Source organism: Tenrec ecaudatus, chromosome 10, assembly GCF_050624435.1.
Source record: "Tenrec ecaudatus isolate mTenEca1 chromosome 10, mTenEca1.hap1, whole genome shotgun sequence".
NCBI classification, from domain to species: domain Eukaryota; kingdom Metazoa; phylum Chordata; class Mammalia; order Afrosoricida; family Tenrecidae; genus Tenrec; species Tenrec ecaudatus.
Window position 1 is genome coordinate 41,440,441 of NC_134539.1, and position 22,579 is coordinate 41,463,019.

The window sequence follows — 22,579 nt, forward strand, 5'->3', positions numbered from 1 at the left end:
CCTTTAACAGGCAATTTTCATCGTAATAGATTTTAATAAGCAGGCATAAAGTGGAGTAATTATATGTGTATATTCTTACAACCAAGCACAAGTGTATTTGCATTAATGTTCTCATCCATTTGGTTTATGTCTGTCTCTGGCCATTTATCTTTTAAGTTTAGGGTAAAGGACAATGTCTGACTTAACATTTATATTTCTATCACACGGAACGGCTAGTTTTCTTAGCAACTTGAGTTGCTGGGAAATTAACATTATTTATTAATAAAGTGAGGAAAGGAAGGATTTACTTTCAGCTGTAAGTTGCAAGCATTTCTCTTTTTACAAACAGAAAAACAAACGTAAGGGCCCGCCCCTTAGAAGCTGATGAGAGGCGGGGCCAGACGGGACCTACAAGCCTCAGAAGTCCTGTGCCTCCAAAGCCCCAACAAGACGTCTTTCCATTTTTTAGGGCTTGGGCCCAACCCAAGGAAATTCTGACGTAATATACAGCAGAAACTTCCAGAGGAAAACCTTCCTCTCTTTCAGCATCCACATCTTCTCGCCCGGACACGACACACGGGTTCGCTTTCACACTAGAGCACACACGCCTACCAAGACGCCGAGCTTACAGTGCGCAGCCGCCGAGCGGGCGGGGCCTGGGGAGGGGCGGGGCCTAAGCGGGGCGGGACTGACGAGGCTCAAGGACCCAAGCTGAGGCCTGACTGCCCAAGATGTGCCGGTTGCCTGTATTAATAAATTCCACCTTCTTCCTTAATCGCAAGAAGCTCGCCGCCTCCCACACCGAAACTTTCGCAGACAGAATTTTCTGTCCGGTATTTCTGTTGCTTTGATGGCTTGATTGGAGGGAAAAGACGGAAGCAGGAAATCAGGCTTCTGCTAGGCGGCAGCAGAGGAACTAGCCGGTGGAGATGGGGTCCTTTGCTCGCGCCGAAATTCAAAGGAATAAATAGTTCCGGCACCGTCGCCCGACTCCCGCGGCAATGTTGTTTCCGCCATGGTAGAGTTACCTGCTTAGTGCCGGAAGCCGGCTGTTTTGGCCTGCGCTGCATCCTTGCTGCCTAGGGGTGCCCTCGGGCTCCCCAGCCCAAGCGGTCTGAGGCAGCGACCGGGCAGGTGCGTGCGCGCGGTCCGTTGGGCCTGGCGTTCTTGGCGGGAAATGAGGTGGCGGGGTGGGAGGTGAGTAGAAAGAAAGGGCTCTCGGATGGGAACGAAGGTTGCCTGGCGGGAACGCTTACTTCTGAGCCGCTGTAGCGGGGCGAGCTGTTCGCGGATAGGCCAGATGAGACGCGGTAACAGCTTGTGGAAAAGCCAGAGCGTGCAGAATTTATGGGATTCAGTCTCGTTTACGGACCCCTTCTGTGAGCTCGCCCTCATTGGGGATTTAGCGATGGACGCCAGCGGAGATCTTAGGGGAACTTGTATGCTGAAACGTGGGACAAGTAACGGTTTCGTGTCCGCCAAAAGTGCTTCTAGGAGAAAAGGGAATGGTAGAGGATGTGTAGAAATGCAATTTCTCCCGGGAAAGTCAGGAAGAAGCTGGGAGCAAAGACGTGAAGGTGGTAAAGGAGTAACGTGCCCGACCCGTGTTTACCGCCGGTGGGAGGGGCATCAAGAACTGGATCTGAAGTAAGCTAGTTCAGGGAATGGTAAAGGTAGAAGATGGGCTGGGAACAGGGACGGTGCTCAACTTGGGATTTCAAGCTAACCTTGGAATTTAATTAACTTCATGTGTTTAAATAGGGAAAGAAAGCTTTTTACATCAAAGTGAGTAGCTTGGCAAATGATTTATTTTTCCCTTTGGGCTATAACTTCTATGTTCTAGTCTTCTCATTGTGTGTCAAGTTTGTATATTTCACCTAAATTTTGTTGTTCCCTTTTGTACAGAAGTGGTTGGTGGCCTATTTGATGCTAACACAGGTTTACCGGGTCCAAGGCAGACTTGAAAATGCATATTAAGTCAATCATTCTGGAGGGCTTCAAGTCCTATGCACAGAGGACTGAAGTCAATGGTTTTGACCCCCTCTTCAATGCTATCACTGGCTTAAATGGTAGTGGAAAATCCAACATATTGGACTCTATCTGCTTCTTACTGGGTATCTCCAACCTATCGCAGGTAAAGTATAAACTTTACAATTTAGGTGAATTTGAGGTTGGGCAAGGAAGTCGGTCTTACACAGACACGTAAGCAATAATTCTGTCTCTTTTGCTTTAAAGTATTGTGTTTTGCACTTTATGTAAATTATCTTATACCTAACTCCACCCTCATAGAGATATGCAGCCTTGGAAACCCACAGGGATGGTTTTACCCTGTCACTTTGGGACACGTTGAGTCAGAATCGACTCAATAGCAGTGAGTTTGAAGCCTTTAATGTAGTAATATTATCACTTAATTTTCTTAGAAGAGAACTTAGAACCTAAGAAATTTGGTTAAGGCCCATCCTCTTAAGGCACTCTACAACACCACCCAAACTCGGGGTGCTTACTTTAAGCAGCATCATTCGAGAGTGTGTACCCCCTGCACTGTAATACTGTTCGAGGCATGACTGCTAATAGGAGTTAGAAGAGTGGGAGTCCTGGTGCACCTGTGCTCTAAACATTGGTGGGCTGCTAACTGCAAGATAGCAGTTCAAACCCACCAGCTGCTCTTCAGGAGAAAAATGTGGTTTTCTGAACCCATAAAGGTTTGCAGTCTCAAAAATGTGAGGAACATTCCTGTTCTGACCTTTATCAGTTAGCTGTGAGTCCAAATCCACTCAAAGGCAGTGGGCTTGGTTCTGGTGCCGTTAAAAGTCCCAGTGGTGGAAAGTGCTTAGCTGTGAACCAAAATGTTCATGATTCCAATCTGCTGGAGAGAGTTTCCATATGATTTATAGCCTTGGAAACGGTAAAGGACATTCCTACTGTAACTCTATAGAGCCCTGGTGGATTAGTGATACATGTTGAGCTGCTAAAGGCAAGGTCAGCAGTTTGAAACCACCAGCTGTTCTTCTGGAGAAAGGCAAGACTGTCTACTCTGAAACTCACAGGGACCATTCTACCCTGCCTTACAGGGTTATTATGAGTCGGAATCAACTCAATGGCAGTGAGTTTGGTTTTTGGTTTGTTTCTTCCTTTAAATATTTCTAAATAAGAAAAGCCTAAAACTTAATTGAATTGGTGCCTTAGAATTGTGGTGTTAGTGAACAGTATTGAATATAGACTGCCAGAAAAACAAATCCAACTATTTGGGGAGAAGAACAGCTTCTTAAAGAATGCTCCTTAGAGGGGAAGAAGGCAATACTTTGCTCATATACTTCAGACCTGTTATCAGAAGGGACTGACTGCCTGGAGAAAGCCATCATGCTTGGTCAAGTAGTAAGTCAGCAAAAAAGATGGATTAACACAGTGGATACAATCATGGGTTCAGGCATAACAATGATTATGAAGATGGCACAGGACCAGACAAACTTTCTCTCTGTTGTACATAAGATCACTGACTTAGAACCAAGGCAGGGGCAATTAACAACAGCAACAACAAACCTGCCTAACAGACTTTTGTTAAGAAATGGTAGAAAATGATTCTGCTCAGGTTTGACGAGGTCCTGTACAGAAAGGTACCCAATATAGATTGCCTATTTTCCATGCCACAGATGTAATATTTATTCTTGATGTAATATAATTGGGTTTGTACTTGATGTCTTTTTTTATTTTAGGTTCGGGCTTCTAATTTACAAGATTTAGTTTATAAGAATGGGCAGGCTGGTATTACCAAAGCCTCAGTGTCAATCACTTTTGATAATTCAGACAAAAAACAAAGTCCTTTGGGATTTGAAGTTCATGATGAAATCACAATAACAAGACAGGTAAGTGCCTACTAACATACCCATTTTAGCCATATAGTTGTACAATCTTATAAAGTTCTTGCAGTTGATGTTTAATTGCTTCCAGTTCTTTCACTTTCCTATTTAACTTTTTACAAATGCATGATGCCTAAATTGAGTGTACACTGCCAGAAATTTATGATGTACCAGCATTTGTCTTCTTACCACATGATTGAAATTTATTTCTTTCACTGTAGGTGCTGCACGCTATTCATACTAAGATTAGAGAATTCATGGCACATTAAAAATTCACATCAAATTTCCTTAAAATCACTATTTTTACAGCCATTATCACTAAGTCACGCTCCTACCACATTTATAGTTTGCTTTTTTTTTTTAATGCAGGGCTTAAAATCCATTGCTACCAAGACAATTTCAACTCAAAGCAACTTTATGTAAGATTTTCAAAGCTGTAATCTATATGGGAGCAAACAGCCTTGTCTTTGTCCTGCAGAATAGCGTATGGCAGTGAACCCCTCGCCCTGTGGTTAGCAGTCCAAAGCTTACCCAGCAGTGCCACCAGGCTCCTTTTCTGCACCATATAGCTATTGCTTTATTTTCTTCCTCATAATCACACCATGTTTTCAGTTAGGAAGGTTTTTAATTCTGTTCTGGTTTACTTGCTGTTTTAGCATGATGCCACAGGTTTTTGTTTTGTTTTATTTTCTATCTTAATATGGCCACTAATTTAAAAACCAACAAAAAACGTTGAGTAGGTTGGGACAGGATTCTGTTGTCCTCCCAGGCTTCTATCACCCTTAAGGAATTGCCACTCCATTTGCCCCTAATTTACCTAGTTATTTTTGTCCTCATTCTGTCCATCTCTCAACCTGTATCTTGTCCCAAACTGGATTAATGAAGACCTTGTCAAGTTATTTATGAGTAGTATACTAGGTCGTTTGTCAAAAATATGTGAATACATGAACACTGACCTAATAATCCAGTTAGATAAAGAATTGAAACAAAGCTTCCCCCCAATATTTATTAAGATTTTGAGAATTCTGAGTGCACCAGGATAAACAGATTGAAAGAAGAATGAATAACGTTTTGCATATAAAGACCTTAACAATGTGTTGGTTCAGGCTGGCACACGTAGCTGACAATGTAAATACTGCACTAGGAGTATAAAGAAGCTGAGCTCTGGCTGGGTTGTAGTTAATCCATGCTGAAGGTGGGGAGTCACTTTAGAATTTTGACCAGGATTGCCATCAAGGCCACTTGTCTTTAGTTTGGGACCTCTTTTCCTATTAAAAATCAAGGAGTAGGGTGGGTGAGGTGGGGCCAGAGGAGTTAGCTTTAAGTATGGGGGGAAATGCAGAAAGCTCATTACCAGAGATAGAAAATGTGTTTCACACATACTTGGAAGCATAAAGCCTGAATTGGCCCTAACTTAGTTCAATGTAGACACCGTTGGGTGCTTATCATTGTGTGTGTGTGTGTGTGTGTGTGTGTGTGTGTGTGTGTGTGTGTGTGTGTGTGTGTGTGTTGCAGAAGACTGTGGATGGCAGTGGAAGCCCAGGTGGATTTGCAGTGTCAGATTAAGCCTCTGGCCGTGATTCAGAGCTGTGAATAGCCTTGCTGTCAGTCATCATTGTACAGCACTGTGGCAGACACAGTTGAAGTTAAAACTACCATGTGCTCTTCCTGTTAACCCATTTTAATTTGTTCAAGTTTTTAATATTTTATATTTGTTTTTCATTAGAGATTTCTCTGCTTTGTCGTTATTAAGGTCTTTTATTTATTTTGGTTAGTATGTTCTGTATATGAATTACTGGGCAGGTAAATTGATAGAGTCAGTAAACTTTAGTAACTACCAGGGGACAGGGCAGGGGAGGTTGGGAGGAAATGGGGACCTAACAGCAGAAAATGTTCTAAAATTGATTATGGGAGTGATTGTACAGCTCTTAATATGAATGAACTATTGAATTGTATAATATATGTATTAGATGCTAATAAAAACCATACACACACACACACACCCAGCCAGACAAGGAAATTTATTATCTTTGCACAAGATGTATATATATTGTATCACTTAAAAAATTTTTTTAAATTTTCATTCTAGGTGGTTATTGGTGGCAGAAATAAGTATTTAATCAATGGAGTAAATGCAAACAACACTCGGGTGCAAGATCTCTTCTGTTCTGTTGGCCTTAATGTTAACAACCCTCACTTTCTTATTATGCAGGTATATTTTGATTGTGGTCATTATAGAATCATTAGAATTGGTGAAGTTCTTTGTTGGATTGGGTTTTTTTTTCTTAATTTACCAATATACTGGTGTTTTGGCCCCTGTTTATAAATGTTGTCTAATTACTTAAATTGATGGAATTTGGAGATACATCTAGAACTAACTTTTTTTTAACACTTACCTTCATATTAAAAGAACAGTTTATGCTCATAATTTTTTAATTCCTGTAAAATGCTGAATTAAAGAATCTTAGTATTTCAAGTTATATTAAAGTTTCAATAATTGTTTTTTTAAGAGGTTTAATGAAAAAAGTTGACGTTTCATCCTCATATTATTTTACTAGACCCATACAGCTACCCTTAGAAAAACCATAACATAATCCATGACAGGATGATGAGGTTCAAAATTTTTTTTTCACTAAATCTAAGGTTAAAAGCTGAAAATGTCTTTCAAATACATTTAAATTCTAAAAGCTGGCTGTATTTTCCTTTTGGTGAGGGGGTGGGGCAAAAGGTTAATGACTTAGTTAATGTTTTCTGGCATTGAAGTTAAGCATTTTATTTAATGCCTAGAGGTATGTCATGTACTTCTTTGATGACTGCCATTCCTAAAAATCAAGATGTTAAATAATTGCCTCAGTTATCTAGTGCTCCTATCATAGATATACCGGAAGTTCATGACTTTCACAAACAAATTTATATTCTTACAGTTTAGGAGGCAAGAAGTTCAAATTCAGAGTGCCAACTATAGAAGTCTTTCTCTTTCACTTGGTGTAAGAGGAAGGTCCTTGTCTTGTTAGCTTCTACTTTCTGGTCCCTTAGATATCTACATGTATCTTGGTATATTTTATCGCTTCTCTCTTCTACTCCCTTCCTTGTTATCTCATATCTTAAAAGAAATTGACTCTAGATATAACCTATGCAAATTCTCCTTCATTCACAAAGCAGGATTTTGTCCTCAACAAGGACAACTCATTCTCAAATGGGATAGAACCACAGATGTAGAGGTTAGGATTAACAACAATATTTTGGGAGGACATAATCCAATCTAGAACATCTCACACTTTAAAACCCTTGCCAAAAAATTCTGCCTAGGAGTCAATTTTGACTCAAGAGACCCTCTCCCTACCCATTGCCATCAAGTTGATGCTGACTCCATGGAAAGTTTTGTAAATCTGAATGGGAGAAAACATACAAGGTGTGTAAATCTATGTGGGAGAAGCCGTACTTATCTTTCCCCTGTGGGTTAGAACTGCCAAACTTGTAGTTAACAGTGCAATGCTTGCTCAACAGTGCCACGGGGCTCTTTAGGGAAGAGTAAAACTACTCCCTAGGGTATCCAGGTTATAACTGACCTCTGCCTTTATGGTAGTAGAAAAGCACACTTTTGCCCTGTGCAGTGGTGGTTGAGTTCAAACAGTTGACCTTAGCACAATGTGTAACCAACTACACCACTTCGTAGCCTTATCTACCCTGTACTCATCGAGTGTCTCCCCCCTATAATTCTTCCCTCAGTCACATAAATAGTCAACCCATCACAACATTCTCAAAGTCTTAGTCTACTCCATGTCCCCAAATACAATTTTTCAAAACATCTGAATACAATAATTAAGGGTTTCATTGTAGCTGTACACTATCTGAGCCATAATTCCTCTTCATTTGTTAATTCGTGACTTATAGTATACAAGTCATCTGCTTCCAAAATGCAATGGTGGAGCAAGCCAGGTACAAAGTAAATATTTTCATTATAAAAGGGAAATATTAGAAGAAGGGATAAGGCACCAACCAAGTCCAGAACCCATTAGAACAGTATATATTATGTCTTGAGTCTGTTTTACCATCCAATTTCTCATACTGTCTGGATGGTAACCCTACATTTCAGACTCTGAATATGGGCCATGACCTCTGTATTCTAGGTTGAGGCCTGAGAAATAATGTAGCGGACATATCTTTAGGCTACACAAAGTGAGGGATAGGCCAGCTCTCTTCTGCCCAAAGATGAATCTTAAGGGAAAGAGTTCACACGTTTCTTCCCTTCAACTTTTTTCTTTCTGCCCTATTCTGACACCAATTCTCCCTCCTTGCATAGTACTCTTCTTGGGTAACGTTGCAGTGGCCACACCCAACTCTGCAGGCGGTGAAATGTTACGGATACATTTTCTTTTGTCCACAGCTTTTCCTTCTCAGGCACATCTCTCTTTGCTCCTCTCATAGTTCTTTGGCTCTGCTTTAAAAAACATAGATTTCTCACTGTTTGGGAGGCTAGTCCAAAATCAGAGTACCAGCTCTGGGGGTAGACTTTGTTAGTTCTGGAGTCTTTGTCTTAACAGCTTCTGCATCCTGGTTCTTCATGTGTCTTGGCATCTGCTTTTCCCTATCTTCCCTATTTTCTTGTGTAATAACTTTCATAGCTCAAAAGAGATTGATGCAAGATATTCTTTATACTAATCTTGCCTCATCATACAAAGATAGTCTATGCCTAAATGGAACTATAACTACAGAATAAAGGTTAGGATTTACAACACATTTTCAGAGGAGACAATTCAATCCATAATTGTAATTCCATTAAAATTTATATGCCCATTTTAGAAATAGATGTTTATACAGCAATAATACTGCTTTATGCTACACTAGTTAACTCTGAGTTAACGTATCATTTAAAAAATTATATTGTTTAATAACTTTGTTTCATTAGATTTGTATCACTGTCAATGAGAAACTGATTAGAAATCCTAAAATTGTAGGATATCCTTGGTCTCAAATTTAACATACATGTTTTCATGTAAGTACAATAAAGAACTTACAAAAATTGATTTATTAGGATGTTGTTACTGTTAGCTGCTGTCCAATGGGTCCTTTACTTCAGAAAACCCCATGTGATAGTAGGATTGGTCCCCTGTGATCCACGTATAAGAAGCATACTACTTTACTTAAGAGTTAGGCCCTTGGGTTTCATTTTATGCTATTTGCCACCGTTGTAGTAAGTGTGTCCTTTTGCTTTCAGGGTCGAATTACAAAAGTATTGAACATGAAACCTCCAGAGGTAAGAATACTGTTTATGAGTAGTGAATATAGTCATTCTAAATAGCATTTTATTCTTCCAGACAGTTAATTATTAAATTATGGTCGCATTGTTTGTTTAAGGATTATTTGTAAAGAGTGTTGTTTTATAGTTGGCACTGTCCCATTTATTAAGACAGCTTGATTGTACAAAGCATACTTTCTGAGTCAGTATTGCATGAGAATGAAACGCTACTGTAAAAGATTTAAATACTGTGTTCACATGTCGTCAAAGATTGAACATACAAGGACTATTTGCGATGCATCCTTCATTCACTACCATCAAGTCGATTCTGACTGTAGTGACTCAATAGGACATGGTAGAAACTGCCCTTAGGAATTGTCAAGCCTAAATGTTTATGGAAGCCGAAACCATGAATAATTGGAACACAGTGTATAAAGTGTAGATATAAGAAAATTGAAAATGACAAAAAATGAAAGGAAAAACAAAAATGAATATCCTAAGAATAACAAGTTGAAATTAAATATTTATCATTTTGTGTCATGGTTTGCTATGCGAGGAAAGAAAACTTCAAGAGCATTGGTGTCCGTCATTAAGTAGAAGAGTTCAAGATCTATATTGAAGTGCAATGATGTCTGTCCTAGGGTAATGTCCACACTGTCCATGTAGAATGGGAACTTCTTAAGGAAGGAAAACGCAAATATTTTGCACTAAAAAGAAAAGTGCTGGAACTGCGCCTCATCACGGGCACAGAACTTCTCGGACATGAATCGATAATGCAATCCTTTCAGTTTGGCAATCATGGACCGCACTAAAATACCGTATATACTCGGGTATAAGCCGACCTGAGTATCAGCCGAGACACCGAATTTTACTACAAAACCTGCATTAACAACTCGGCTTATACCCGAGTATATACGGTAAATGCTTTTCCACAGGTATTATTTTTGTTTAATTCTTAACAATTTTAAGAGAAAATACCAGTCTTCCTGTCAGAAATTAAGTGCAAAGATGATTAGGTAGTTTGTGGAATTTCTCTAAGGGACGTGCCACGCTTGCGATCACACTTCTATGCTGTGTTTGATCCCTGTGGGATCCAAACAGCTGAAATCTAGCTGGATGAGTTTCAAGTAGACGCTGACGGGCATGAAGTCTTTTTGTACTTGTAATCGAAGGAAAAAAGAGAACTGGTTTCAATTTTTCAAAAAGAAATGATTTGGAAACGAGTGGAAAGTGTGATTTTAGAATTTGGGTGATGATCTAGAAATGTCTCGAGTATATGTGTTATAGATAGCTATGTGAATTTTCGTTTGACTCTAAGGATTCATTTGGACCATTGTTTTGACAAGACAAGACGCTTAGTAATGTCCTGGCTCTAAGTCAGGGGTCCTCAAACTTTTTAAACAGGAGGTCAGTTCACTGTCCCTCAGACCGTTGGAAGGCTGGACTATAGTTTGAAAAAAAATATGAACAAATTCCTATGCACATTGGATGAGTCAGCTGCTAAGCAGGACAGACAGCGGCAGCAAAACACCCCGGCGGGCCGAATAAATGTCCTCAGCGGGCTGCATGTGACCTGCGGGCCGTAATTTGAGGACCCCTGCGTAAATGATGCACTTATGATTAATTCAGAAGAGAACAATTGGCTAAGTCATCTTAAATTATTTACCCACTGTCGTTGCAGATTTTATCGATGATAGAAGAAGCAGCTGGAACCAGAATGTATGAATACAAAAAGTTAGCTGCCCAGAAGACTATAGAAAAGAAAGAGGCTAAGCTGAAAGAAATTAAGACGGTAATTACATTTACATGAACAAGAGCACAGTTTTCCTTTAGATATTTTATGCTGTGAGAAGGGAAAACTGATTTTCTCCTCTCTGGTTGCTTTTCTATAACCTACCATGGTACTTTTTTTTAAAATGGTGCTTTAAAAATACTGATTTTCCTTTATTTTTCAGATACTTGAAGAAGAGATTACTCCAACCATTCAAAAATTAAAAGAGGTATAATATGTCCAAAGATAGTTAATAAAATGTCTCTTAAGTTGGTAATGTATCCAATATCATGCCTAAGAATGCAGAATGCACTGGTTTAGGGGAATTTATTTCTGTGATGAGATGAAGTTGAGTTGGTGTTCCATACCTTAGCCTTTTGTGTACAGAGACGTGTGCTTTCTACCTATTACATTGTAATGGCGTTGATTTTGCTCCACATTGTGTCAACTTTTACTAGTTTGGTGAAGAGAATCACATTTAGATTGTCCGGGACAATTAGAATTGATTAGAATAACATTTCTTCAGGATATGGAACTCTGCAAAATGCTAGTCGGGGATAGCTGCTATGTACGTGCTATCACATATTTGCTGCTGCTCGAACATTTTATGAGGGAAAGAGATGGAAACAAAGGCCTGCTTGTTGTCTTGCCATTTTTCAGCTAATCTACATCATAAAACTTGTCAGTATTTCTTTAGTGTTTGTTGCATAGGGAAGGAATTCATTTGTAGCACATTGTGTTTTAAGATATGTTAATTGAATGCTCAGTGAAATTCATACTGCTGAAAAATGTTTCCGTAATTCAAATAATAAAGTTATGTTTTTAGAATTAGAAAAATTGTGATATTGAAGGTACTGTATATGCATGGCTTAGTTAAGATAAAAAAGAAAACTAGATCAGGAATTTAAACCAACATTTCAGACCAAATTTTTGTCCCTTTAAAATTTTTTTTCTAAATCTGACATCTTCATCTGTAAACTGGTCATTTAAAGTGCCACAGTGTGTCCCTTTGGAATGAAATGTAATATTTTGTGGGATGCCTGTAGTTTTCATGAGTGAGTGCTGAGTAGATAGCTTGATAATTCTGCAAATTATACTCAATAGCATGTTAATGTTGGAAGGATTGATTGACTGTACAGGTATGGTCCTATCAGAGACATAGTCTATGAACTGTATATTCACATTTATTTGTTATTTTTAAATGCTGATTGTGTTATTACCAGAAATAGTCACATAAAATTCACTACAACCTGTTGCTATTGAGTGTTTAAAGCAAACTTTTTATACTCATGGCAAGTTGATTCCAACTCAGATACCCTAGGGGACAGAATAGAACAGCTCCTTTAGGTTTCTGAGACTTTATATCTTAATGGGAGCAGACAGCCTCATCGTTTTCCTGCAGAGGGCTGGTGGGTTCAAACTGCCAACCTTGTGGATAACAGCTCAGTGCATAGCCCACCGTGTCTCCAGGGCTCCTTGTCATCTCATGATGACCCTATATGAGCTTTATGGAAGCCGTTATGACTTTCTTCCACAGAGCTGCTGGATTGTTTGAACAGCACACCCTTTAGGTTGACAGCCAATTGCAATCTGCTCACTAAAAATGGTATAATATATATATTTTTAAAAGAGTTCTAATGTTTTTTACAAGTTCTTAGAATTTTGTCATTATAAGATTATTTAATCTTAGATATAGTAATGTTATATCATGGGCTAGAAATTTGGAGTATCATAGTTTGATTCTGTTCAAATGTGTTTTAAAATAGGAAGTCTTGAAGAATCCTTTATTGGTGACTTCTCTTCTAGGAAAGGTCATCCTACTTGGAGTACCAAAAAGTAATGAGAGAAATCGAACACCTGAGTCGTTTATATATTGCCTATCAGTTCTTGCTGGCTGAAGATACCAAAGAACGCTCAGCGGAGCAGTTAAAGGAAATGCAAGATAAAGTTGTGAAACTTCAAGAAGAATTGTCTGAGAATGATAAAAAAATAAAAGGGCTTACTCAGGAAATAGAAGAGTTAGAAAAAAGAAAAGATAAGGTAGGAATATAATATATAAGGCAGAATATACTTCTGTGAGAAAGAAACTAAACTGTTATATATAGTAACTCTTTAGGATTTACTCAGTGTTCTATTCCTTATTGACTCCTTAGCCTTAAAATTAGAGAACAAAAAATGGCTCTTAAACGATGTAACTATCCCACACAAAATCACATGAGAAAATATCAACAGCTTTTAAGAGATTGAATTGGATGCATTTGATTACAGGAAATTGGAGGCATACTCCGCTCTTTAGAAAATACTCTTGCAGAGGCTCAGCGAGTGAATACTAAATCTCAAAGTGCTTTTGATCTCAAAAATAAAAACCTGGAAAGTGAAGTAAACAAGCGCAAAGAACTGGAAAAAAATATGATGGAGGTAAGCAAATAAGCTGTTTCATGATCACTAGTGGGCATTTCTCCATGCAGCGAATATTTGTTGAACATCTAATGTGGACCAAGCAATGAACAAGTAGGAAGTAGATGAAGTACGTGGAAATATGGTAATAAAACAAACTAGTAAATTATATAGCATGTAGGGATTCTTCAGAAAGTTCGTAGGAAAATAATTGTCTTTAAATTTTCCATGAACTTTTTGAGGCCTCCCTCTTAAAGCGTTAGCTTGTGGAGAAAACATTAAGTCGCTGAGGGCAAGAGGATCGGCAGAGAATGTAGTTTTCCACTGGATAGTCTTCTCTGCCTCTCACTGCTAAGCCGGTCCCAAGACTGTCACATATGACTACCTTATCGATCACATTGCCTTCCCTCTTGCCCAGGTCTAATCTGATTTCTGTATATAATCTGAAATATAAATGAATATTGCCATTTCTGCCCTTAAAAGTCTGTGGTCTCAAAGATGCATTATACATCCAAGCTCTTTCCCATGCCCTGAAAGGCCATACATGATATGATCTGATGCCTGGTTCTTCATCACCACATGCTCTCTGCTTCTGCCAGAGTTCCTGAAACATCCGAGTATGTTCTTTAGTTTCTGCCAAATGCCTGTCCACCCAGTAGGTTTACTCCCTAACCTCGTTTGGGCATCTGCTCAAATTCATTGTCTTCCATCACCATTCTTTTTTTTTTTTTTAAACATTTTATTAGGGGCTCATACAACTCTTACCACAATCCATACATATACATACATCAATTGTATAAAGCATATCTGTACATTCTTTGCCCTAATAATTTTTTTTATATTTTATTAGGGGCTCATACAACTCTTATCACAATCCATACATAGATATACATCAATTGTATGAAGCACATCCGTACATTCTTTTCCCTAATCATTTTCAAAGCATTTGCTCTCCACTTAAGCCCTTTGCAATGGGTCCTGTTTTTTTTCCCCTCCCTCCCTGCTCCCCCCTCCCTCATGAGCCCTTGATAAATTTATAGATTGTTATTTTGTCATATCTTTCCCTTTCCAGAGTCTCCCTTCCCCCCCTTCTCTGCCGTCCATCTCCCAGGGAGGAGGTCACATGTGGATCCTTGTAATCAGTTACCCCTTTCCAACCCACTGACCCTCTACTCTCCCAGCATCACCCCTCACACCCCTGGTCCTGAAGGTATCGTCCACCCTGGACTCCCTGTGCCTCCAGCTCCCTTATGCACCAGTGTACAACCTCTGCCCTATCCAGTCCTGCAAGGTAGAATTCGGATCATGGTAGTCGGTGGGAGGAAGCATCCAGGATCTGGGAGAAAGCTGTGTTCTTCATTGGTACTACATCGCACCCTGACTGACCCATCTCCTCTCCTAAACCCCTCTATGAGGGGATCTCTAGAGCCGACAAATGGGCTTTGGGTCGCCACTCTGCACTCCCCCTTCATTCACCCATCACCATTCTTATAAAAATAATTATCCCTTTAACTTTATGTCTCTTTCACCAGAGTATGTAGGCTACCCAAAGACAGTGTCTTAGTCTTTATCTTTAATGTTTAGAAGTGCCTCGTGCCTAGTATGTACCCCATGTAAACTTCATGAACTAATCAAGGGCCAAAAGGTCTTGCCACGCCCATGGAAGCAGCTAGATTATTTGTTCACTGTGCTGGTAGCTTTCATTCTGTCTGATACCTGGCTGTTATTAAAGATGCTAAGTATGGCTGCTTGTAACACAACTATTTAATAATTAATTTTACTGCCTTTAATAGTTAACTCTATGTACATTTTCCTTATCCTAAATGCCCAGTTAAGATGGCTATTTGTTCAATTTTCTAAGTTTATAGACTGATATTTATTTGTTTGATTAACTCTAATACCACTTTTTTTTAAGTCATTCTCCTCCAGATTCGACTATAGTTTATGAAGTGAAACAGTTTCTAATGGGATAAATAGCATATTTATCCCCCTCCCCCCAAAAAAACAGTTGAAGTTCAAAATGGGAATTCTGTATTTAATGATATGAGAATCAACTTATATTTTTTTCTTACCATGTTCAACTTCGAATTTCTATGAAATTTGATAACCCAAAAGTATATATGTATATACAAAATAAACTGGATGATTGTCTTAACAAATAATACTTTTCTGCTTGAAACCCTCCCTAAAGGACTCTAAAACGTTAGTAGCAAAAGAAAAAGAGGTTAAAAAGATGTCAGATGGACTGAGTGCCCTTCAAGAGGCGAGTAGTAAGGACGCTGAAGCCCTGGCTGCTGCCCAGCAACACTTCAATGCCGTTTCTGCTGGTCTGTCCAGTAATGAAGATGGAGCAGAAGCAACTCTTGCTGGTCAAATGATGGCCTGTAAAAATGATATAAGTAAAGCTCAGACAGAAGCCAAACAGGTAAAGGCAGACTTTAAGCTCCCCGTGATTGTATTTGTTTTTAAAGCGACTTCACATCATTTGTTCATAATTGTTTTATGCTAGAGTTGTAAATAATCAGTTCAAAATCAAGGAGTTTTCTTGCCGTGTTGATCTTAATAGAACCTAAAATAGCAAATTTCAAATGCCGAGTTTTGATGATGTTAGTTTACCAAGTGATTATAAAACATAAAATACCCCCGTGGGTGAATTTTTAAATGAAATAGATATTTTGTTCAATTTGAAACTTTTTTTTGAAAATTGAAGCTTAGTCAGTAGAGTCATCTTTTTGACTGTCTTTATTTGCTTTTATTGAAACCATGAAGTTGAAGACTTAAACTCTAGGAGGAAAGGGAAACATTGTCTTCCTTTTTATGCCTGCCATACCTAGCTCTTCATGTGGTACTTCTGTAACTTTGTGATTTTTCTAGAAAGAGTTCCCTTCTGCTTTTGTCCAAGTTTCAATTCTATTTGATAGTGTCTGATCTGTTTTGATTGCCTTCACACCCACGCCCATGAAGTCAGTTTTGACTCCTAGCATCTAGGGTTTCCAAGACAATCAGTGTTTCTGACAGCAGACACTTTCACCTCATCTTTCTCCTGGCTGGTGGAATTGAACTGCCAACTTGTGGTTAGCGCCCCAACACTTAACACACCCAATATTTAAATATTTGTCAATATAGCTTATTTACTCTATATAAATATTTCTCATGGCTCACCACACTTTGTCCATGTTTGTTTGATAGCATTGACAAGCATGTACAAGTACACGTGTCCTTTGATTGCTCATGTGGACAGTTTGAGTCTGGAACTCTTTGAAGGTTCTAAGCTATGAGGATGCTCAAGTCCCTTTTATAAAATGGAGTATTTGTAACTTCGATACATTCTCTGGGCACATCCTCTATTACCTTCAATCATCTCTAGATTACTTAGAACCCTTAATACAATGTTAATTACCAATTTCACTTTACACTACCTCTCAAATCTTCGAGGGATTACTTTGATCACTTACATTGCTTTTCCACCCCCTACTCATGGACCACATCCCCAAATAGTTTCAATCCATGGCTGTAGGTGCACAGGTGGTATACATGTTGAAAAGGAAACTGGACTTGTGGTTTCCAGCATCCTATTGTAGCTTATAAGTGTTTATATTTCTCTGATACAAATCTTTGAGTTGAATTAATATGAGATATTTTAGAAGTCATAGAAATAAGGACTTCCATGCACATTTTTAATGATTTACTAGGAACCTGTTCATATTCTTAGTAGTGTTTTGAGAAGGGCATCTTGGGAAATGATTTATCTGTTGAAATACTAGTCTAAGAGATTCAAGGCTAATGTCTCTCAAGTAAATCAACTTGAATCAGGCCATTTAATCACTTGTGCCATCTGCTTCATATAGTTTGCTATATTTTTCCATCACAGGCTCAGATGAAGTTGAAACATGCCCAACAAGAATTAATGGCTAAACAGACTGAAGTTAAGAAGATGGATAGTGGCTACAGGAAAGATCAAGAAGCATTAGAGGCTGTGAAGAAACTTAAAGAAAAACTAGAAGCAGAAATGAAAAAGCTAAATTATGAAGGTTTGCCATTAAAGATACTTAACTCATTAGGGAGTGATGATTCTTGATAGAAGTAAACTTAAAGAAGTAGGGGAAAAATAACTCTCTGGCTAGTCCTGAAATTTATTTTACATTAGCGTAGCCTTTTGGATTTTTAAGAACTCTGCATTGAGAATTTCATGTTTTAATCATTGTGAAGTGCTACTTGAAAACTCAGGATGCCATTTGTGTTTTTGTTTTACATTAGCAATTTGTATATTATTTCCTCAAATATAAATAGTGATATTTGTTGGAAATAATCTACTAAGGATATGATAGATACTTGAATATTAAACATTTTTACGTAACATCAGAAATGTATATTTTCTTCTAGAAATGCCTTCACAATAATTCATTCTTATTTTTCTTAAAGCATATACGCGTGTCTTAAAGTCTTTGCATGTCCAAGACTTTGTTTCAATTTCCTTTTTATTTATTGCCCAGAAAACAGGGAAGAAAACCTTTTGGAAAAGCGTAGACAGCTGTCTCGTGATATCAGTAGATTGAAAGAAACATACGAAGCTCTCCTGGCCAGATTTCCCAATCTCCGTTTTGCATACAGGTAAAAGATTTTTAATTTTTCTAAAAATAATACTGTGTTTTCAATGAAGGTATATACAGGAGTGTAGGTTTCCATTTAACAGTTTCTACACAAGTTGTTCAGTGACATTAGTTACATTCTTTATGATGTGAATAGTCTCATTTTTGTGCAAGTTATTTGGCTCACAGATTGAAATACTGAATTTTAAAATTAATATTAAGTAAACGTTTAATATGAATAACCTAAGCATTTTTTTTTGTACTTGGGGTTTCAGGTTAACTGCATATAAAAGTTAATGTATATAACTGCATATAAACTGTATATAAATAGTTAATGCAGAAATGCAATTGGTTTCTGATTGGAAGTTTTAAGTCCATCTATTTGTAAAAGAAACCCCAAAAAACAATCAATTGAAAAATCCTACTGTTTTCTACTCTCACAGATATGGTGTCGTCAGAGTCAGATTCAACTTGATGTAAAATGATTGTTTTTGTTAATTTATTTAAGCTAGAAAACAACTTGAGAGTTTTGATAATACAAAATTTTGTATGAGAAGTTTTCTGAATTGTCACCTTAAACATCTAAACATATCAAAATTGTGAGAGGAGAAACTGTTCGATCTACTGGATATCAATGTGGGGAATTTAATGTCAATTCAAATCCTTTACATTTATTATAAATAATATTAAACATCCATACTGACATTTTACAGTTTACTCCACTGTGTTTTAATAGAACAATGAGAGTAACTATATATTATAAAAATTGGGACATTGGAGTTGTTTTTGTAATATAATCTATCCTGTAAGTTCTTTTGCCTGGTTTAAAAATAATGTAGCTGGACATCTGGAATATTTTTTTAAATTTTATTTTGTTGAAACCTTTATGTTTAAACTCATTTTCCCCTACTTTTTAATCTGTTAATTTTTTTAAACTTTTATATTATAGGGATCCAGAGAAGAACTGGAATAGAAATTGTGTAAAAGGGCTCGTGGCTTCTCTTGTTAGTGTCAAAGATACTTCTGCAACCACAGCTTTGGAATTGGTAGCTGGGGAGCGACTCTACAATGTTGTCGTGGACACAGAGGTAAATTGATGGTAATTAAATACAATTTAGCTTGAAACATTATATGCTGCTGGGAATAGTAAATGCTTTCTCAATGTTTTAAAGTCATTTGTATTTTCAGGTAAAACATTTTAGTTAATGAGTTTTTGAAAGCTCTTTGAGAGGGAGTCTCAGGCTGACTTGGCCCAGGAACCTGGAGTCATTACTGATCTTAGATTTTGGGCATCATGTGTTTGGAATCTTCAAATCAGTCCCACCTCACAGCAACCCCATGTACAACAGACGGAAGCACGCCCAGTCCTGTGCCTTCCTCACAGTTACGTTTGAGCCTGTTGTGGAGTTCTTGTGTCAGTCCATCAGGATGGAGGCCTTCCTCTTTTTGCTACCCTTCTCCTTTACCAAGCTTACTGTCCTCCAGGGCTGGTCTCTCCTCAGACCACAGAGGTCCAAAGTACATAGACAAAGTCTCACTAGCTTGACTTCTAATAAGCACTTTGATTTTTCACCAACACCATAACTCAGGTGCATCAGTTCTTCACAGGTCTTTATTCATTGTTCATTCCGGCTCACTAATGTGTAGGATATCTATCTTTATGCATTTCATTTTTTGATAACTTCTAGATTTCCTAAATTCATATTTTGAATGCTTTCTATCTCGCTTGCGAGGGGATATCTGCAGCTGTTTCTTCTCATTTTGAGTTAGGCCCCATCAGCAAATGAAGGTCCTCAAAGCTGTGCTCCACTGACATGAATATGACTGATTCCACTGCAAGAGGACAGCAGCACCACCTCAGTCATAATGTGAACGCCTTCAGACCTGAGCAACTCATCTTCTGACATTCGATCTGTCAGTGTGTGCTGCTATTCATAAGTTTTTCACTGGCTAATTCCTCAAAGTACACAGCATAGTCCTTCTTTGGTCTGTTCTGAGTGTGGATGCCCCACTGAAACCTGTTTAACTTGGGTGACTTTGCTGCTATTGACATAGCTTCCAACCACCATAGCATGAGAAACGCAGACAAGTAGTGGGATCCTCAATATAGATTATGGATTTTTGATTTTTAAATTGGCATGATTTCTATTTCAATGTTTTCTATTACCTTTATTAAATATTTTTTTCACATTTAAAAAATCTCATATATTGTTTTAGGTTACTGGCAAAAAACTGTTAGAAAAGGGGGAATTGAAACGTCGATATACTATAATTCCACTCAATAAAATTTCAGCCAGATGCATTGCTCCAGAAACCCTGAGGGTGGCTCAGAATCTTGTGAGTATTACTGATGTTTAGTTTTCCGTAAAAATTTAAAATCTAGGACATTAATGAGACCCTCTGAGGACGTCACGATTTTTAATTTTGTTGCAGTATAAAAAGATAGCTAAGAAAACGGAGTTTGTTTAGTTCATTTACATGGTGCACAAATAGAAATATTATCAGACTAGAACTCCCTTTGGCACCTCAGAATCCATTATTGTAATGTCTACACCTTGGGTCAAGTTACGTGAGTGTCAGATGGCAATTGATGCAAATCTTCCCATTCTGAATTGCTAGCAAGACTTGAGCTTATAGATGAGCATTCAGAATTGTCTAGGTTTTTTCCTTTCTTCTTGTGTCAGGCACATTTAAACTGCTACAGTGACAGCCATTTTGACAATGATGATTGCAGGGGTTCTTCTTGGTCCAAGAGTGCCATCTTCCATACGAGTGTGTATGTGTAGCAGGTGCCTGGTGAACCATGTCAGCCACTGAGTGGGGATAGGCATGCCTACCAGGAAGAAAAAAGAGAAGTCTAGGGAACTGCATTTGAAACATTACTGTGATGATGTAATATTGGATAAAAACATGAAGTTCATTGTAACATATAGCAGAGATTTCAGTTTGTTACTGAGTAGCCATTCCAACTGTGAGTTGTAAAGATAGTTCTGTAAAACCTAGACATGTATTTGTAATTAGCAAGTGCCTTTAGAGTAAACCTATTTGACATTTTATTTATACACTAAAGTAGTTAAAACAGATATAGAAAGTCTTTTCTGAAATTGAGACTCATTCAATGAAAATAACTTTAAAATATATGTAGTTGTGTTGGTAGTTGAATTGTGATAGTTAAGTTGTTCTTGTTAATTAGCTGTTCTTATTAGCATATAAAACTATTTGAAAGGAAGAAGTACATACTATGGCATACCTATTGTTTCCCCCCCACACCCCAGGTTGGCCCTGATAATGTACATGTAGCTCTTTCTCTGGTGGAATATAAACCAGAACTTCAGAAAGCCATGGAATTTGTTTTTGGAACAACATTTGTTTGTGACAACATGGACAATGCCAAAAAAGTGGCCTTCGATAAAAGGATAATGACTAGAACAGTAACTCTTGGAGGTGATGTATTTGATCCCCATGGGACACTGAGTGGAGGTGAGTTTTATATACTATTTTTCACCCCCAATTCTTTGTGTAGCGTAGCATGAATGTCTGAGATCAGAGGAATTAGATGATGCCCGACTAACACTACTAATTGCTCTGAAACTTTAACATTCTTGAATAGAGTAGGAGAACATGTGAAACAACTCAAAATCATGAAAGAAAGAGACCTGGCTTACTGGTCAGAGAAAGACTGGTGGGCCACAGATTATGGCCCTTAGTTCAGGTCTGGAATTGAACTTACTCCCATGTAAGAATAATCAGCTATTTAAGATCAAAAGAGTATCATTTACCTAAGGACAAAGTAATGAGAGTTCAGAAAGAAGAGTTAAAAAAAACACACACAAAACCTGGTCAACAAAATAGATAGTTGCAGCCCCCTCAGTAGGGCAGCTGGCGTTATGCATTAATATGATTATACACATAGAAAGATCAGAAACCAAGGGTTTAAATCATGGCCTTCATTTTTCGTATAAACCGACTCCCAGTGAGTCTATTCCAACTCAAAACAACCTTACAGAGTTTCCAAGGCTGTAGATCTTTACAGAAGAAGCCTCAACTTTCTTTGTGGATTGCTGATGGGTTTGAACCGCCAGCCTTTCAGTTAGCCGTCTAGTACTTAATGTCGCATATATATTTACAGTATGTATGTAGAGGGATGCAGGGACTTAGTCCTAATGGAGCTCCTATGCTAAATCCATTCCATTAGTCTCTTACTCTTTGCCCCATAAGGAAACTCACCGTTGAGTAGCAGCCTTCTTATTAGGTACATTTTGGCCCTAACTATCCACTTCCCCTCCAGGAAGCATTGACCTCTAAATTTGTGTACATACTATTGCTAGTACTATGTCAAGAATAAAATATTAACTCTTTCCTTGAGGTGACGCCTTAAGAAATGAATTCTTACATACGCATTGAGACACCAACTCTGTGCAAAGGGTTAATATAATATCAAACCCTGGATAGTACTTTGTTTGCACTAACTGTGTTCTAACATCTTATTTCACAGTATAGTAGCCACTACCCACATGAGGCTCTATATTGAAATGTAGGTTAATTAAATTTAAATAAAATAATAAAAAAATTCCTTTATGCACTAGCCATAGTTGAAGTACTTAATAACACAAATGTTTAATGAGTTATTGGACAATGCAGTAATAGAACATTATCATTTTATGAAGCCCTGTTCTAAAGCCTTACATAATTAGGTCATTTAGTTTTTTTATGTGGTGAACATATTAAAACCCCACTTATTGACTAA

General features: G+C 38.0%; 1 protein-coding gene across 3 annotated transcripts in view; it reads left to right on the forward strand.

Moving 5' to 3' along the window:
- The first annotated feature begins 927 nt into the window (after positions 1 to 927).
- The window catches only part of SMC2 (structural maintenance of chromosomes 2), a 41,388-nt gene continuing 19,736 nt past the window's right edge, over positions 928 to 22,579 (forward strand). Inside the window, exons 1-15 of one of the 3 annotated variants that reach the window (XM_075560255.1) lie at positions 928 to 1,176; positions 1,885 to 2,113; positions 3,693 to 3,842; positions 5,926 to 6,048; positions 9,055 to 9,093; positions 10,757 to 10,867; positions 11,031 to 11,075; positions 12,653 to 12,886; positions 13,115 to 13,264; positions 15,435 to 15,668; positions 17,115 to 17,274; positions 17,737 to 17,854; positions 18,782 to 18,920; positions 20,050 to 20,169; positions 21,108 to 21,312. In XM_075560255.1, coding sequence (XP_075416370.1) covers positions 1,946 to 2,113; positions 3,693 to 3,842; positions 5,926 to 6,048; positions 9,055 to 9,093; positions 10,757 to 10,867; positions 11,031 to 11,075; positions 12,653 to 12,886; positions 13,115 to 13,264; positions 15,435 to 15,668; positions 17,115 to 17,274; positions 17,737 to 17,854; positions 18,782 to 18,920; positions 20,050 to 20,169; positions 21,108 to 21,312 — 1,996 coding nt within the window. In that variant the 5' untranslated portion in view covers positions 928 to 1,176; positions 1,885 to 1,945. Of the gene's footprint in view, positions 1,177 to 1,209; positions 1,290 to 1,884; positions 2,114 to 3,692; positions 3,843 to 5,925; positions 6,049 to 9,054; positions 9,094 to 10,756; positions 10,868 to 11,030; positions 11,076 to 12,652; positions 12,887 to 13,114; positions 13,265 to 15,434; positions 15,669 to 17,114; positions 17,275 to 17,736; positions 17,855 to 18,781; positions 18,921 to 20,049; positions 20,170 to 21,107; positions 21,313 to 22,579 lie in introns of those variants that run through there. The other 2 variants (XM_075560254.1, XM_075560256.1) reach the window with 2 other exon arrangements.